Source organism: Ziziphus jujuba, chromosome 7, assembly GCF_031755915.1.
Source record: "Ziziphus jujuba cultivar Dongzao chromosome 7, ASM3175591v1".
Taxonomy (NCBI): domain Eukaryota; kingdom Viridiplantae; phylum Streptophyta; class Magnoliopsida; order Rosales; family Rhamnaceae; genus Ziziphus; species Ziziphus jujuba.
Window position 1 is genome coordinate 11,895,802 of NC_083385.1, and position 17,304 is coordinate 11,913,105.

A 17,304-nucleotide genomic window follows, 5' to 3' on the forward strand; every position below is an offset into this window, starting at 1 on the left:
ACATACATATAATTTATCTTACACTTTTACTTTGTCTTCGTTCAAATTGTATACATATAAATATAATACACTGACTGAATTCACAGATAGAATACATATAATATACTGATATATATGTTAAAGGAATTATGTTTGATTAAATGAATGAGTTCATATAAAACTCAATAGTTAAATGTGATTACTAGCAGGTCCTTTAAAAGTAAAAGCTACATTTAATCTCATTTAAATGTGATTACTAGCAGGTCCATTAAAAGTAAAAGCTACATTTCATCTCATTTTTTCTTAACACACTCCTCAAATTTGTAATAGCCTCAAAGTTTCAGAACCTCCACAATTTAAAAAGCATAGCAACATGACCTCATTATACGTGGGAAACTAAAACAAAATGAAGCAAAAAATGTTAGATACAAGTACAACTACCAAGAAAGCCTAGTATCATAATGCGAGCACTTCTACACATTCTACCCGGTTCGTTCCCCTAACGCCTACAGTTACCCACTATGCCCTGATGAAGACCTGAAAAATAAAAATGAAAGAATCAGTAAGTAGAGAGTAAAACAGATGCACACTTAAAAAGGATGAGAGAAAGCAGAAGAAAAATAAATGTAGCTCTGAAACATATGGGCATTAATTAGTATAAAAATGAATGCAGCAAGGCACAAAGGAAGCAAACAAGTTGTTCTAGTCCAATGCGCCAATTTGCATGCTTCTTAATGTGTTGAGGAGTCGTCTACTATATGTGCCCTCAGTGGGAGATGGCTAGCATGTGTTAGAAGATTTGGCTATTTATGTGCAACTGCTTGATGATTGATTGCCTATCTAGAAAAAGGTACATGCCATGTTACAGCATGCAGTGGAATATGTAGTTCTGTCCAAGCTCAAACACATCCTTGGCTTATGCCTTATCATCCCTTCCAGGGAAGAGAGGCATCATACGGCTATAGAGGCTAGTGGTAAGGTTCCTTAAGCATATGGAGGAACAAAAATGTCTATTTAATAGCATGTATTAACAAATTTCCAAAAGAAAAAGTGTGTATGCGAATTAGCTATGCTCAAGCCTTCAGAACATTATCTGGTCATAAAAATGTAATGTAAAAGCAGTAGAAAAATCATGGTAATATCTAACATATCTTAGTGTTTGAGAAAGCTGTCGTACAATGAGGCATACTGCATACCTGAACCACTACTGGAGTTTTCTGGGTCTTTCTTGGTCACCATCTATTTCATATGTATGTATATATCTTCACTGTCTCGATAAAATTTTAGACATTTTTCCTCCATAATCACATCCACAGCTTTAGCAACCATTCTTTGACCTTTCTCTCAACAAGACAGAGTGCAATAGTTATAACTCTATTTTATGTATGACATAATACCAGAATCCCATCTCAAGAAGTAACTCGCTAACGAACAAGCTAGTAACCATTTGTTTGCAGTCATAACCAAAATGCCATCAACGGAAAAGAGAACATAAAGAAAACCAAGTGATTGGGAGAATTGACTGTTGAAGCTGATTTTGCAAACTGAACAGATCCAGTAACTGATCCAGTAAAGCTTCCAGCAGTGTTGGTAATGGGATTTCCACTGGGTACAGCAACATTCTTACAAGATCCAAAAGGCGCCCCAGCCTGTGAAAATAATATTTTTACCAACAGGGTTCTGATGCAGAATGCTATGTCATCACATAGTAAGGTTGAAGCCATCAATGTAGAGGGATAGTTTATCCATATATCCAAACAGTCAACAAAAATGTAAGGTCCAGAAAAGCTGTTTAGAGAAGGACTCTTTTGTTTGATCATAACATCAAAATATTCCATGTAGGCTAGTAGAAAAAGAATTTGGCCAATTCTAGATTTGGGTAAGAGAACAAAGTTATGAATATACAGGTGGAAACAATATGGTCTGATATTAAGTATTTAACAAAAAGAACAAAAGAAATACAATATTATCAATAACCTTAAAAGTTTCAGACAAATCACTCAAAGAAATTCAGTAGGATAGATTCTGCAAATTGAATGAATTGGACCACAAGAATTCTTTGGCACAATTTTTGTAATTTGTTGGTCATATAACTCATATAGTCAAAAATTACATAAACTGAAAGTAATGTTCTCAGGAAAAACCTGGCAGGCAGTGACAGTATTACACCCACAAAGTGTAAGGCCATTCATTCTGTCCACAGCATCAAAAACACCTCCTCCATCACTCCTCTGAAATGTTCAATTTATACTTGGTTAGAATTCTATGTTGGAAATTGGAATGTATATCAGAAAATGGTGGTTTCTTCATTATAAGCCAAAGTACCAATACCATGTAAAAGTTGACTGCCAAAAAGTTTGGCATCACATTGCCTGCTGCTTTGTAACATGTGTTCACCATCTCAGCAAGTGGAGTAGAATGCTCTTTGCAAGCATCAGTTTCAACTGGATATGTAGGGAAGTAATTCTCTAGGAAAAGAGATGCACTTTTAGAGTTCAGTGGCTTTGATTCTTTTCTCTTTGGGCATGAACCTCGAACCACACCAGGATCTCCAGCTGAAACATGATAAAATATGAGGCCATTCAATGCACAACATTAGCGTAGTCTAAAGTCATACACTCCTAACCGCATTTATTTCATGTATCACATACCCTCATTTTCTAACATATACTTCCACTGGTATGCTATTCCTTCCTTTGCTTCCTTCGAAGCATCCGAAGTGAAAACAATGAGTCGATGATTTTCCTGCACCATCTGAGTCACAGTAGGCCAATCTTCACCCTTTTTTGGCATCTTGGTCAGAGGAAACCAATACTTGTCTAAACCAGCAAGAGTAAACACATTAGTCAATCCTTTTGGAGTATGCACATAATCCTCAATTATTATTGTCACAATCTCTGTCGGGTTCGAAGTTAAGAATGCTTCCACTTCCTTCAAAGTGTTAATTGCAGGTTGCTGACAATAAATCCAATACATATTAGAAGCAGCTTCAAAAAACATTAACTGAAAGAACAATTTTTATATCGATAAGGTGAAAAGATGGATTATTACAAAGGCTGTGAAGTTGAAACATTGGCCCCGAAATGAATGGCAGAGCCAGATATCATTCTCGAAGTCGTACATATCCAACATCAGCCCCCTCGCGCCATTCTGAAACAATGGGGTCCAACAACAAACAACAGACATAAAAGAAGCGGAATCATTAATAGTTTGAGCAAAAGAGGAAAACAAATACACAATTCTCTCCGTACTTTGATTAGATTCCAATGAAACAGAGCAAAAGAAAGGTATAAATGGGAAAGTTGACATTTTCTATGGCTTAGAATCAATTTTTATCATTTGTTTTCGGAAACTTAAGGGGGGCAAAACAGTATTTCTTCAACATTGAACTCAAATTTCCATTTGCTATAGTCCACATTGACATAAAAGCATAGTCAAAGAAGAACAAAACAACATACCATCAACTGGTTAGTAACGCTATCTTCTTGGTTGTAAAATGTCAATCGCTGAACACCATTCAACGAAGGCGCATCGACGATGCTGAACGAATTATGAGTTACCAACCATGTGTACTTATTGAAAGGCAACCCATTAATCTACAAAATAAAAAAAAATTGCAACACAAAAAAATAAATAAATAAAGACCCATGAACAAAATTCAAGCAAAAAGGTCGAAAAACTGGGAGATGATGAATGATTCCACGAAATTTAGCTTAATAAACCATACAAAGCAAACGTCCAGTAAAAAAAAGGCTCACAATTGAAGTGGGTATTGTTGCTTGACCTCTGATACAGATTGGCTGAGTCTTACCCAAAGCAGGGCAGTTCCCACAGTAGAGACCTTGCCCACAGTCTGTGGGCGCAGTACAAGCGTCCAGAACCTGTAAATTCATGAAAGTTTCAATTCAAATTCAGAGGAAAAAAATGTATGAATTTGCACAGATCTTGAATAATTGAGAAAGACACAGAAAGATAAAGAGAAAAAAAAAAAAAAAAAAAAAAAAAAAAAAAGGGGAGGAACCTGGCAATTGCCATTGGAACAAGCAGTGGAGGAGGTGGTGACGACCGAGAAGAGTAAGAGAAAGAGGTAGCCAATGGCAGGTGAAGCGCATATGCTACGGTCGTCCGTGAAACACGCCAACATGGCAGCTTCGACCCTTATGCAGAGAACTCGAGAAGCCACCACTGAAAGAAAGAGAAAGGAAAAAAAAAAGCACACACACACTCTCTCTCTCTCTCTGGTACAGGTACAAAGCAAAAGAGAATTTTTACTGTCGAACCAAGGTGACAAGATTTGGTTTGTAAACGCGGGCTTTATCTTCTTTCCCCTTTTTTTTTTTTTTTTTTTCCCTTCCTTTTTTATTTTTATGTTTTTCATTTTATATTTATTCAATTCTTTTCTAGATGGTACAAAAGCAACGCACTAAAGAAATTACCTCCTTTAATATTTCTCTTATTTTAAGGTAACAGATACCTTTTGCCAACATTGAGTAGACAGACACCAACGGAAAAATCCACGAAGATGTCCATGTCCTTGACCTTGTTTGCCTTGGTGAAAAATTGGTTAAATTTTCTCCAAGTCCCATTTTTTTTTTTTTAACCAAAAAAAATGCCGGAAAGCATTGAAATTTAATGGCCTCATCCATATTTTACCTTGGGCAAAAAGGCCAAAAAAAAAAAAAAAAGGATTACATTTTCTCCAAATCTGATTTTTCTTTTTTCCCGACCTAATTGTCTTGAAAGCATATCAATTGGGTTAAATTTTCTCCAATTCTTCTTCTTCTTATTATTATATTTTATATCGAAAATATTGTCATAAAAAGCATTGAATTTTGCCTCCACTAAGTAAAAGTTACTCGGAGGTGCACCTCACGTGGTGGGGTAGGTTTGCTTCTGCTGTGCGGCTTGCATAATTATCCACAACCCTCACGCAATCTAATGCCCCTTAGCCGATACTTTCAAGGAAAATATGAACATATTAAAAACTCCAAAAATAAATGCACAGTTGGGTTTTTATACAACAAGTTACATCATACAGATGCAACAGTGTAGACTCACATAATTTGATTGTTAAGATACTAATTATTGGTTGGAGCAACTTAAAAGTGGGTCTAAGAATATACCTAAATTAAGCCCACTTGCGTATTTCACTAAACTAGCTTTTGTTCCTAAAAATTGAATGGTAGTTTGAGCTAGAAGAAGGTTTACGAGTAAAGGTAGAAATGTTTATAAAATTTGCAAATTTATAATCAAAATGTGATTCAAAAGTCATTTTTCGATTCACTAAGCTTTTTTGTATATCTTTCAAGCTTTAGCAAATACAATAATTAGTTTTTTTCTTTGAAGTAAACATGAATTTTGTTAAATTAAATTCAATTCAATTTCTTCTATGGAGAAGCAATGGCCTCTCCCCATAACAAAATGATCAAGAATGCACCTATCAAGGTCAATCAGAATGATGCTTCTACCTGTAAAAGAATGACAAAATTTGTAAATCCAAGTCGTAAATATAAATTCCCCAGGTTAAGCAAGCTTCTTAGCACGACCACTTGATGGACCACCGTCCTCTTTTTTTGACCCAGATGCCTCAGGTTTCCGCGCCCAAGCAGGAGCTCTGTCTGGTTCATATCGATAATCATAGAAAAGTTCCTCGCCTGCACTGATTCGTTCCTTGGCAAATATGCCCACTCTATGATCCCCAGCAACCATTATCACCTGATATTCGATGTATGCATGTAACACATGAACTTCGATTATTTTTTGTTCCAAATATACAAATGTTTCGATCCACTGACAATTGCTATCAAGTGGGGAACTTCTGTCAAAGACAGGCGCACAAGCATACCTTTGCATAGCAATTTGGATCTGGAGAATGGTTGGCAAACTTCAATTTATCACCCTTCCGATAAGCATCAAGGACAAACTGCCAAAAACAAACATTTAGTTTTGTGCTCAACATTAAAATCTAAATGGGAAAAAGAGGATATTAGAATAGATGTTCATAGGAACCAATATCTTGCCTGATCATTCAAATTGAAAAGAAATGATGAATTTTCACGGTCATATATCTTTCCACGCTTATCTGCTTCTCGATGTGATATCAACTCCCCAGTGTACTCACCTAGGTATTCATGCTTGCCAACATTATTCTGCAGGGTGGATAAATAAATTAGATGATAGTGGAAAAAAGATCGAGCATATTGACACACAAATTGATTCGTACCTTTAAGAAAGCTCCCCAGCCAGATATATCAGATCTTCCTAGCAACACCTAAAGAACAGCAGGAATCAAACCACAGTCATACGAATACAATGCAAAAATAATACCATCAAATGCCTTGTCTCCTATCATTATTAACATTCATACCATAAATTTTAATGCATTATGAAGCCTCAGGAGTTTAATAGAAACCTTGAGTTTTATTTTCTAGGACCATCAGAGAAAAAGTAAAATATAAAGAACGGCTTAAGCTGACTGAACTTTATTAGAGTACTACATGGATACATGTTTTATACTAGTGTACTTGGCCCCCATTCGAGTTTCCCCACACTTTTTAATTTAAGGGAATAAAATTAAAAGGAACTATTCTATGTGAATTACCCTTTGTTGCTGTTTGAGAAGTAGCTTCATATTTCTACATTCATAATTGTCACCTCTTTGGTTTGGAACCCCAAGAGTACCATCACCACAACTGCAAAATTTTAATAAAAGCAATTGCAAAAGACAGTCAAAAATATTTAAAACCAAGGTTAATTGATCACAAGCTGATCAAGTAATTGATTGCTCAAACACAATGAATTCTACTGTTAACAATCATATCAAGTTGCAGTTCCTAGGAAATTATCAAATTTTTTTAGAAATATTGACTATATTAATTGAGTGTGAACATACATGAATACACAAATTTAACCAGACTTTCTCACCAAAATGAAGAAAACCAAATACCTGGTTAGGTCCATTTTTAGACTTGACACTTAAAGTTGGTAAAAATACGGATTCATCATAAGGTGAAATGGATGTTTTAATGCATGCTAACATGTTAGAAATGGTATTACAAAATGCAGTCAAGTACTAAAGCAAAAAGATTAGCAGTAATTACAAGCTCACCTGACCCAACAATTCCTACAAACATCTGGATCGCATTCTCTGTCCGCAGCAAAGCATGGACACTGACGACTTCGACATTGACTTTTAGCACAATGACAGCCTCTAAATCGATTCTTGCAACTCTTGGGACAACTAGAAACAAAGTAAGGGCAGTGGGAATTATTTATTTGTCAAAATATCATTCTCACAACACTCAAAAACACATAAATAGAGCATCCAATTCTATAAAACCTATTGGTTGAATGTGAATGTGCCTCAACAAGATAAAAATTGAAAGAGTTCACTTGCCTCTCTCTTAAAGCCTTGAAAGGAGAAGAGGAATACTAGAGGATAAAAGATACCAGAAGACTCAAAATTGTTTGATTTACAGTTTACAAGTTAAAGAAAAGCTCACCCACAGTACTTTTCACAGCAAGTCCCATTTAGAAGACAAGCACACTGCTTTCCACAAGCTGTTTGGCAATTACATGGATTATATTGCCTACATGGCTGATCTTTTCTCTCAGTAATTCGTTTCCTGATTGAATGGTAAGCAGCAGACTTCCAAGTATACTTTAAGCGACGAACTCTACCCTTTCTGCGCAAAAATCTCGATCTTCTTCTAGCTTCATTATTACCCTAAAGGTTATTTCATCAAGACAAAACACATTTGCTAGTTAAGGCAGGGAGGGTCCAGCTCAATAGACACATAAACATAACAAAACTACTAACCATAGACCCGTTAAAGTCAACCTTAGAATAGCCTTCCATAAGTGAGTTTGAAGCATCGCCAGGTTGGCAGGACATCTTAAACTGAGAGTGATTCATGTACTGAAAAACCTCCCAACAAGTCTTCAAACCACTTAAAAGGTTCCTTGCAATTAGACAGCTGAAAAACAAGATAAAATTTCCATATTAAGGTAGAGATAGGGGGCAAAAATATATATATATATTGGTAAAGTTGCAATCATGAGTGATAATCAAAAAAATATTGATCCAAGCCGGCCAATCGAGTGTGTTAAAACATGTACTTTGCACCTTGCAAATAACAATAACTCTAAGCAGACTCAAATATACTAAGTAGTAATATGTAATTTCTAACTCATAAACCAATATTCATATGTAATTTCTAACTTGTAAACCAATGGAGAAAACTAAATGATAGAATTGAAAGCCATGCATCTCAACTTCCAGTCCAAGGATTTCACGTGTAGTTAATGGTGCTAATTTTGCAGAAACAGATGGCATGTTTCATACTATTGATGTTAATCATAATTATTTATCATTTTTATGAAAACAATGATAATAATGAATCCAACTAAGAAAACATAATTTAAACTTTTCAGGCAAATCCAAAAATATTCAAATTTCAGCACGTAAAAGAACATATATCCATTTGAATAAGTCAGTCTGCAAAGTTAATAAAACTAGACAACATAGTGAAATTAATACCAATAACTAGCTCTAAGTAGGACACAAAAAAATATTAAGTGAACCAAACTTAATCTTAATTCTGACCTGTTTCGTCCAAAAATCTCAATGCCTTTCTCAAAAAGACCTTTCTCAATAGTTTTCCAAGATTTATCATCACCAGATTCTTGTTTACATAAGTTTTCATCCACAAACTCTTCTTTTCTTATGTTGTCATCACTACTAGTGGCAGGTGGATCAGTGATCATTTCATTTGAAGAACCATCAGGAACCTCAACCTGGATGTGACTGTCCTTGACTGTTGATTCCTTCCTTCTAGACCTTCCACCAATAGGAGATTTTACATTCTTATGTGAAGAAGAGCTACTGTCTTCATTTTCTTTGCATGAATTAGATCTAAGTTTTGTATCACTAGGAACACCACCATTGACAATAGAATCAGAATCAGATGCCACCATTTTCTTTTGCCTTTTCTGCATGCAAGCTAGAACACGTTCAGCAACTCGCTTACTATTCCTTTTACGAATTCCACATTTTCCTGCAAGCTTAGTCTTTGAGGGAGATGGGTGATGGATGTGACTATCATCCTGTGTATGTCCATTCTCTGAGTCGCTGCTTTCTGAGATGTTCTTTGCATTTGACGAAGCACTTTCACTTTGGCAGGACTTGACCGTCTTTCTTGCAGATGGACCAGAAGGTTTCTTTCTCAACGATATCTGAACACCTTCACATGATGTAACATTTTTTTCTTCAAAATCACCATTGCTAGGAGAGCTCACACCAACAGTTCTTTCTGACTTTAGCACCTGCATGGCAGAGTTTGAGAGAACTCAAGCTAGTTTAATAGCAAATTCACCCTGAGGACATTAAAAGTTAAAAAAACCGCATAAAAAAATACAACATACTGATCGATAGCAATGTAGACCACATGATATGTTTTCATCATCAGGAGGACTCCACGAAGGTTGCTTCTCAGCCTGACAATATTTTGTATTAGCACAGAAAGTGAGAAAGGGAATAGTGTAATATTAATGGATCTTGGAAAAAAGAAATCTATACTTACAGGGAAGACAAGATCTTGGGAACATCCATGTAATCTGCAGTCAAACACCTGCCAAAAGGAAAAAAGACCTAAGTAGAGGGAGATAGAAATAACAAAGAACAGAAAAAAAGAAAAAAAGAAAAATAATATGCTTACAAGGCATCGACGACAAAAAAGGTTATCAAAAGAATCCAAAGCTGCATCAAGATCTTTATCAAGAAAAGAACTTCCAATTTGTGAAGCGTCTTCATTATCCCCATTCTTACAATCCCCCACGGCCTTCTCTTCCTTATTAAGAATTTCATACCTTGCCTGTATAAGACGTTTGATGGTGTTTCATATCTCTGTAAAGCCAGCACAAAGAAAATGGGCAACCGCTGGACCAAAGCTTTCATTGACCAGTTTATCTCAGATTATAAATCGGACACAAAAAGCGTGGCAGAATGGTTCCCTACTCTAGAAAAAGAAGTAAATACCTTGACTTCGCATGGGCTTCTAGAAAAACACTGTGCCAGTGTCTCCAGCACAGTATCAGAGAAACCAACTTCTTTGATAGTCATGCTGGCAACAACATAAAAGAATGCAAAAGGACATTTAGTTTCCTTTGCACACAGCATAAAAACAGATATAATAAGCTCATAAGGTACTCAAGAATCCATGGTTAACAAAAATTAAAAGGCTTCAGGATGTAAACCAAGAGTAATCAAAACTTCAAAGGAAATGAAGTGTTATTTATAGGTAATATTAGTTGATATGGTTATACCAACCAAAGTACATAGTCTTCGGATTCCACAAAATCCCTCTTTTCTTCTTCATCTTCCATTGCTTCTTCCTCACTATCACTGCATATTAGAGCTTCACCTCCATTTTGATCATAATAAATTCTTCTTCGACCTACTACTGACTGATCCTCCGTCATTCTCTGATTTCTGTAAATGAAGTATGAAAAATTAATAAATATCTCGGCAGTATCAAAATGAGGGGAAATTTAACAAAGAAATGGGCAATATGAGTATACGTGATCCTAAATCAAATTGCAAGGAGATAGCTGCAAAAGATAAAGGGTATGTCCTTGAATCAGTCAATTTACAGATCCGTATTCTTGAATCCAGTCTTTCTGACATTCCACAATATGGTCTATAAATATGCAACAATTCAAATATGGCATGCATATACACAAACATACAATCAAATTTTTTTAAATGGATGATAAAAGAAACGATCTGAGCTAGGCTGAGTGAGCAAAATGCATTTGAATTTTTAACACACCTGTCCAAAAATATCCATGTGGTATAAGGAGGTAATCTTTTAACTTCCGTTAGCTTAATAGGACGAACAGCATTCTTGACTGCAACATTAGATCCTAGAAGAACTGCTGTAGAAGCATGGCCATCTTCGTCCAATGTATCTTTGTCACCATTATTTACATCAATACCATTGTGCATATCAAAAGCATCTTTCTGCCTCCTTATCAACAGATCTACATTTTTACCAGTATCATTAATCCAGGTGCTTCTTCTTGCCATTGACAAATTATACATATAGTTTGTAACCCCAACTAGTTTCTGCTTGTTCTCTTCCATTCTTTTCTGCAATGAAAACAATCCACACATTCCAATAAAAAACAAAAAAAAAAAAAAAAAAACAAATCCATGCCATTACTAACCTAAAAACACACATTGTCATATAAGAACAAAATGAATGTACCTGTATGGAAACACCACGTTGAGAAGCAACTTGCTTCTTTAGAAATTCAATAACTGATGATATCTCCTTAAGATTTGGACTTGTTCCTTGTGATCCCATCATCTGTAAAAAAAAATTAAAAAAAAAAATCAAAAATAAAAAAAGAGGCTTAACATATACGTACATTTACATGACCAACACACATAGGTCTAGGGTATGTAGCAAAAAAATAGGCATTTGATTAAAATAGTCATTATATACATTCAAATTCCAACAAACAAAACCGTTAAACCAGATAGCTCTCGCTCTCCCTCTCTCTCTCTCTCTCTCTCTCTCTCTCTGTCTCTCTCTCTCTCTCTCTCTCTCTCTCACACACACACACACACACAGAGAATGCCACTATCCAATTCTCTCTAAATAACCCACATTTACAAAATTCATACGTATGGAGTAGAAATATAATATACATACATGTAAACAATTTATTCATACAGGTTAAAACGTGTGGATATTTCAAAAATGCGAATGATTACGAAAAGTAAGCCGCCGAATTTGAACGCGAATTTTCGTAAATGTGGACCAGAATGATGGAGAGCGAGATAACCAAAAGATCATACCGTAAGATCCTCGCCGGACTTCGATCCACTGGCCGACGCTGAAGGCGAAGCCTTGGAAGCCATTAGCGGTGACGAAGATGGAAGAGCAAATTTGGACGGAGCCTACAATGGATGTCCGAACCAGGATCCGAATCATGCAGATGCAATGCCGGAGAAGACGAAGAAAGCTAAGGATAGGGTTTGGAAGAGGAATTGGCGGGTCGGGCTTCAAACCCTAGTCCACATCCCAATTTTGGGGGGAGGGACCTCTTGGATTATGTGTCTTCTTAACGGAGGGTTTTTCTCTTTAATTTTGTATTTTGTTTTTTATTTTTTATTTTTTCTCCACCGTGTTTTATACGACTGGAAATCGCTGTTGATTTTGGTGCGTGGATTTGGGGGAAATAAATAAATAAATAAAAGTTTTTTTTGTTTTTTTTTTTTTTTTAATAAATTGGGTGGGAAAGCAGATCTGCATCCTTTTTTGAATTCTATACTGTACCCATAACATCCACATGTACGACTTTACATAAATGATGTCATATAAAGTAACGTATTATTGAAAATAATAACAAATTAAAAAACAATGTAAGCAAATTTCAATATAATTAAATGCACCAAACATTGGGTCCATGTTTATGGATACCCTTTTGTCAAATATTAATCTCTAGTCTGTCCAATACATATGTTATATTTTATGATTTTTTGTCTTTTTACCTCATAAAGCTTTCTTAATCTTTCAAGTAAATTGACAACTGATTGAGTTAAAAAAAAAAAAAATCAAATTTTTTTTTTTTTAAATTGACAATTGTTTTATGGGGTAATTTCAACTGCAGTTTTAAAGTTTTCTCTAATTAAATTTCAATTCTCTAATTTTTCGATATCTCAACTGCACTTTCTACTTTAAACAAATGTTTATTCAGAGAAGGAAAACAATACATTTATATATCTCAATTTAAATATTATTTTAAAAAATTACTTTTCACTTTATTAAATATTTATTTTATATAATTAAATTTATAAAATGAAAGATAAATCAATAAAATTTAAAATTTAAATATTTATAAGAAAATTAATAAAATTTACATCTGCTTTATAAATTTATAAATAAAATTAATAAAAGAGATAAACCAAAAAAAATTATATGATAAAATTTATAAATAAACTTTTTCGGTTCCTAAAATTTATAAATTTATAAATAAACTTATTTAGTTTCTACCACGATCTATTACAAAGTTTCTTGGATTTTATTGTAAAAATTCTTAAATTTCCTACTTCATCCAAGAAGATCTTGTATAGAATTAACTTTTTAAACCATTAGTTTCGCATTTGAACACCATAGTATATATCTAATAGTTTAGAATTAATTTCTTAAATAATAATATCTATCCATATTTCTAACAAAAACAGCAAGAATGAAAAGAGATATGCGAAGGCCATGGTAGAGAAAGGGAAGAAGAGAAAGGTACAGAAGGAAAGAGGTAAAAAATTGCATATTTTTCAAAAAATAATATGTGTATATATATATATATATTTTTTTAAATGTGCAATTACATATTTTCAACCTTCTATACATACTATTTTATATTTTATATATTGTTTAGTTTTTTTTTTTTTTTTTGAATGTGTTTTTTTCCCTTTAAGATCTAGAAATAAAGAGAAAATGTTTTTTTTTTTAAAATAATCTTGCAATTATCAGATTAGGTGTTAGGGAAGAAAAAAATAATTTTAAACATTTTATTATATTATATGTTTCTCAAAAATTATATTTTTGTTTTAAAAATGTAAAATGACTCATTTACCTTTTAACTGTTAATTTTAACCAAAAAAATAAACCGTGAAAACTATAGTTGAAATATCAAAAAGTTGGAGGACTGAAATTGAATTCGAGTAAATATCAAAGACTACAGTTAAAATTATCCTTTTTATTTTAAAATGTTTTCAAAATTGATATTATTTACTAACAAGTAACTTAAACAAAATTTGTATCATATTCACCAAAAAAAAAAAAAAAAAATTGTATCACCAGTTATTTCACAACCAATTTAAAATTATATTTTATTGATATAATTTATTATACAAATTAAAACATATCAATGCATAGAAAATTATTTACTGTAAAAGAAACACTATTTAACTTGTAGACAAAAGAATGTTTTTGTCCATTAATATGTTTTAGTTTGTATAAAAATTAAGTAGCAATCTAGAATTAATAAATCAGAAGTAAAATATCATAGAGAGCACAAACAGTACGTACATATTGGCTACACTCAATAAACCATAAGTAAAATATTCCTAACAGTCAATTCGCGAACAATATGCAAATAATTTGTGTACATATGTATTTTTTGAAAAAATAAAAATAAAAATTTATCGACTTCAATTATATTAAAAAGAAAATGTTTTTGAAAAAAGTTAAAACATATATTAAATGTATTGACATATTATACAAGGAAAAACAACATTTTTTTAAACAAATATGTTCAATTATTTTTTTTCTTTTTTGAGACCATATAAAAATTATTTGTATAAAAAACTTTTTATTTTGTTCTTTTACTCTTCTAATTATTTACTATTTTTTATTTTTAATATATTAAACTATTATTATCTTAATAATTATTATATTTTTTTATCTTAATAATAGTTATATTTTTATCATGTATATTAAGAAAAACTGATTTAATATATATTTATTATCCATATTTAGATAAATTATTTCCATGTTTTTAAATAAATAAAACAATTTAGACATGTAATGTGTACTTTTACTATAATTAACTAACTATCAGTACTGAGGAGAGTTGGAATGATTTAAAGGGATACAGTTTAAAGAAATATTGTACTTATTCAAAATTAGAAAACAAATTTTGAGCTTTAATAACCAAATTTTGAGTTTTTGCCAAGTCCTCCAAGAATTTCCTCGCTTCCTAAGACGTTTGCAAAGCAATCATTTTGTTCATCTGCCACACCCCTAAACCTAATCCATTCTTTAAGAGATCGCTTGCAATTGTCCATGTATACATGGATATATTCGTGTGTGAAGAAAATATTGTATACCACCGTGGTACTAGATCAGCTGTACCATTTTTAAGTGCCATATGTTAAAAAGATACCATGTTACAAACAACTTGGCACACTAATTACCATTTTTTTCTTTATTTTTTTGAAAAGCGTAAAACTTTAATTTTTGCAGAAAGGGTCGGTTTCTCCATCTTTGTTCCTTGGCTATGGTTTCTCTCCTCTCCATCTCTACCGGCCATTAGAAAAGCTCTTCTTTGAAAATCCTTTATTACTCCCTTTTTTTTGCTCTGCAACTCTGAACCATCAAATTAGAATTTTATGTTATTCGAACTATTCACAATTTGGGTTTGAGTTGGGTGTAGACAAAATGTTTCAATTCCATTACCAGCTCTTCTATGGGGGATTTAACAGGAAAAAAACAAAACCAAAAAAAAAAGAAAAATAAAAAAATTGGGCCTTTTAATGTTTTTTGCCTAGCAATTAACTAGTGCGTATTCTAATGTTATTCCCCTTCTACTTTATAAATCTTCTCCATTAACTTGATTTTTCATTCCAACTCTTGATTTCCTCAATTTGCATTTTTATATTAAAAGTAATTTCAAGTAGTTGATGAACAAGCTTGGCATCAATCAAGACTTAAATGGCTTGTCCGAACAAATTAATGAAAGAGATGGATTTAATCATTTACTTTGAAGTTCTTGTTCCGCTATAAAGTTTACAAAAATGAAGGTGAAAAAACCCTCAAGGCAAAAGCCCCTTGTCATGAGACGAAGTGGCCTGGCCTGTTGGTCGAGAAGCCACTACTTGCGCCAGGGATGCGCGCGTTGGAGTCGCTGGGGTGGGGAAGGCATAGGGCCAAAAAAAAAATAAAAAAATAAAAAGAAGGCTCCTTGTCATGAAACGAGAAGAAACATCTTGCACAGTTCCCAATATTTCATTTTCTCAAAATATAAAAGTTGATGGGAATGGTAATCTGATGTGATAAATTTTTAACATCTGTCATTCAATTAATTAAGTTGATACCAGCTGATTTGGTACTGCCATGATATGCAAGATTGAATTGTCACCGATTTAACCGGGGAAAATAAACTAGTTTTCACCGATTCAATTCTCACCGTGTTGATTCCACTATCAGTATGAGTGGATAAAAATTGAATTGGACTGATCAGATATATTTGATTTGGTTTGAATTGATTTTGATTTATTAATTGGTCTAATTCGATTAAATATATAAAAAAATCTAAACAATCGATGTGGATTGTAGATTGGATGAAATGTTATTCAATTCAATCCGTATTAAATTAATCATCAATTAAATTAATATTTTATTTTATTTTTATATAAATATAATATATAATTATAAAATAAAATTATTATTTTATTTATTGTGAAAGTGCGATTGAAGAGTGTGGAATAAGAATTTTTAAAATAATTTTCATTTTTATAGATTGTTAGTTTATTTTGAAATTTAAAATTTTAAATATGGGTTATATATATTCTATTTTATAATTAATAATAGTTGTAGATTTGTTGTAGAATTTATTTGTTGGTGTATGATATATGTATATAATTAGGTTGTAGTTGTAGACTTATATTATAGTTGTATTATTTCATTTGCATTGTAATTGTATGGTTTTATGTTGTATTATAGTTAATAGTTAATTTATTTGGTATTTTTGCTAGGTGAATATATGTTAAAATTATTTAATTTAGATATTATTTAATTTAGATATTATTTAACTTAGATAATAGTTTGAAAAAGATACTTAATTCGAAATATAATGCATGAATATGATTGAAGATTGATAATTAAAAAGGTTTAAAAAAACGTTGTACAATTTTGAGCCCAATGTATACAATTTCTATCTCAAAATAGTATAAATAAAAAATTTTGGGCCGAGGCCCAAATCGGCCCAAACTGTTAATACAACCCAAACTGATCAAATGACCATCAGTTTTGTTTGATTTCGGGTTGACCTTTACGGTCGGGTCGGTTCGGTTTCTTATCCAACCCAAACCAAGTTGGTCCGTTCGATTTTAAAAAGTCCATAAAAACGAGCCGACCTGCATCGAGCCCACCCCTAACTATTGAGTTAAGTAAACAATGCACATATTGGCTACAACTAACGAGATTTTAACGATCAAATTCCAAGGCTAATCATGGAAAATCAAACTGAATAATATTGACAACAAGGCGAATCTAAATTAGAAGATTTGGATCAAGTAGTACTGGCAGTAGGTATTACCATGAACTCTGCATCTTGGTCCATAGCCTAAAATGTGTGAGGCAAAAGGCAAACTTCAAAATCAATGCTTCCTTCTTCTTAAGCATCAGGATATATACGGAGTCAGCATTCCATCATACTCATTTATTCGTCAGACCGCTTCACACTACAATTATATAGGTCTTCTCCAACAAAAGTCATTCCCTCAAATGTTGAACTGAGGTCAGCTAAGCTTCG

General features: G+C 32.9%; 2 protein-coding genes across 4 annotated transcripts; both read right to left on the reverse strand.

Moving 5' to 3' along the window:
* Nucleotides 1–243: 243 nt before the first annotated feature.
* LOC107424546 (PI-PLC X domain-containing protein At5g67130) lies at nucleotides 244–4,271 on the reverse strand. Its single transcript, XM_016034377.4, has 9 exons — nucleotides 4,001–4,271; nucleotides 3,738–3,860; nucleotides 3,438–3,575; nucleotides 3,031–3,129; nucleotides 2,631–2,934; nucleotides 2,311–2,534; nucleotides 2,124–2,210; nucleotides 1,176–1,628; nucleotides 244–516 (listed from the first exon to the last, which is right to left on the reverse strand). The coding sequence occupies exons 1-8, from the start codon at nucleotides 4,121–4,123 to the stop codon at nucleotides 1,437–1,439; spliced, it is 1,290 nt and encodes a 429-aa protein (XP_015889863.2). The 5' UTR covers nucleotides 4,124–4,271; the 3' UTR covers nucleotides 244–516; nucleotides 1,176–1,436.
* Nucleotides 4,272–5,202: 931 nt separating this feature from the next.
* On the reverse strand, nucleotides 5,203–12,175 carry LOC107424507 (histone-lysine N-methyltransferase CLF). 3 transcript variants are annotated; one of them, XM_016034323.4, is made up of 17 exons: nucleotides 11,843–12,171; nucleotides 11,247–11,348; nucleotides 10,809–11,128; nucleotides 10,307–10,468; nucleotides 10,016–10,100; nucleotides 9,696–9,851; nucleotides 9,561–9,608; nucleotides 9,403–9,474; nucleotides 8,585–9,303; nucleotides 7,799–7,955; nucleotides 7,482–7,705; nucleotides 7,088–7,219; nucleotides 6,581–6,671; nucleotides 6,203–6,250; nucleotides 6,000–6,128; nucleotides 5,825–5,902; nucleotides 5,203–5,694 (listed from the first exon to the last, which is right to left on the reverse strand). In XM_016034323.4, exons 1-17 carry the CDS (start codon nucleotides 11,903–11,905, stop codon nucleotides 5,503–5,505), a joined length of 2,778 nt encoding a protein of 925 aa, XP_015889809.1. In that variant the 5' UTR covers nucleotides 11,906–12,171; the 3' UTR covers nucleotides 5,203–5,502. The 3 variants fall into 3 exon arrangements, with proteins under 3 accessions (XP_015889809.1, XP_015889810.1, XP_060674907.1); XM_016034324.4 differs by having other exon boundaries at nucleotides 7,820–7,955; nucleotides 11,843–12,169; XM_060818924.1 differs by lacking the exons at nucleotides 5,203–5,694; nucleotides 5,825–5,902; nucleotides 6,581–6,671 and having other exon boundaries at nucleotides 6,028–6,128; nucleotides 11,843–12,175.
* Nucleotides 12,176–17,304: the final 5,129 nt, after the last annotated feature.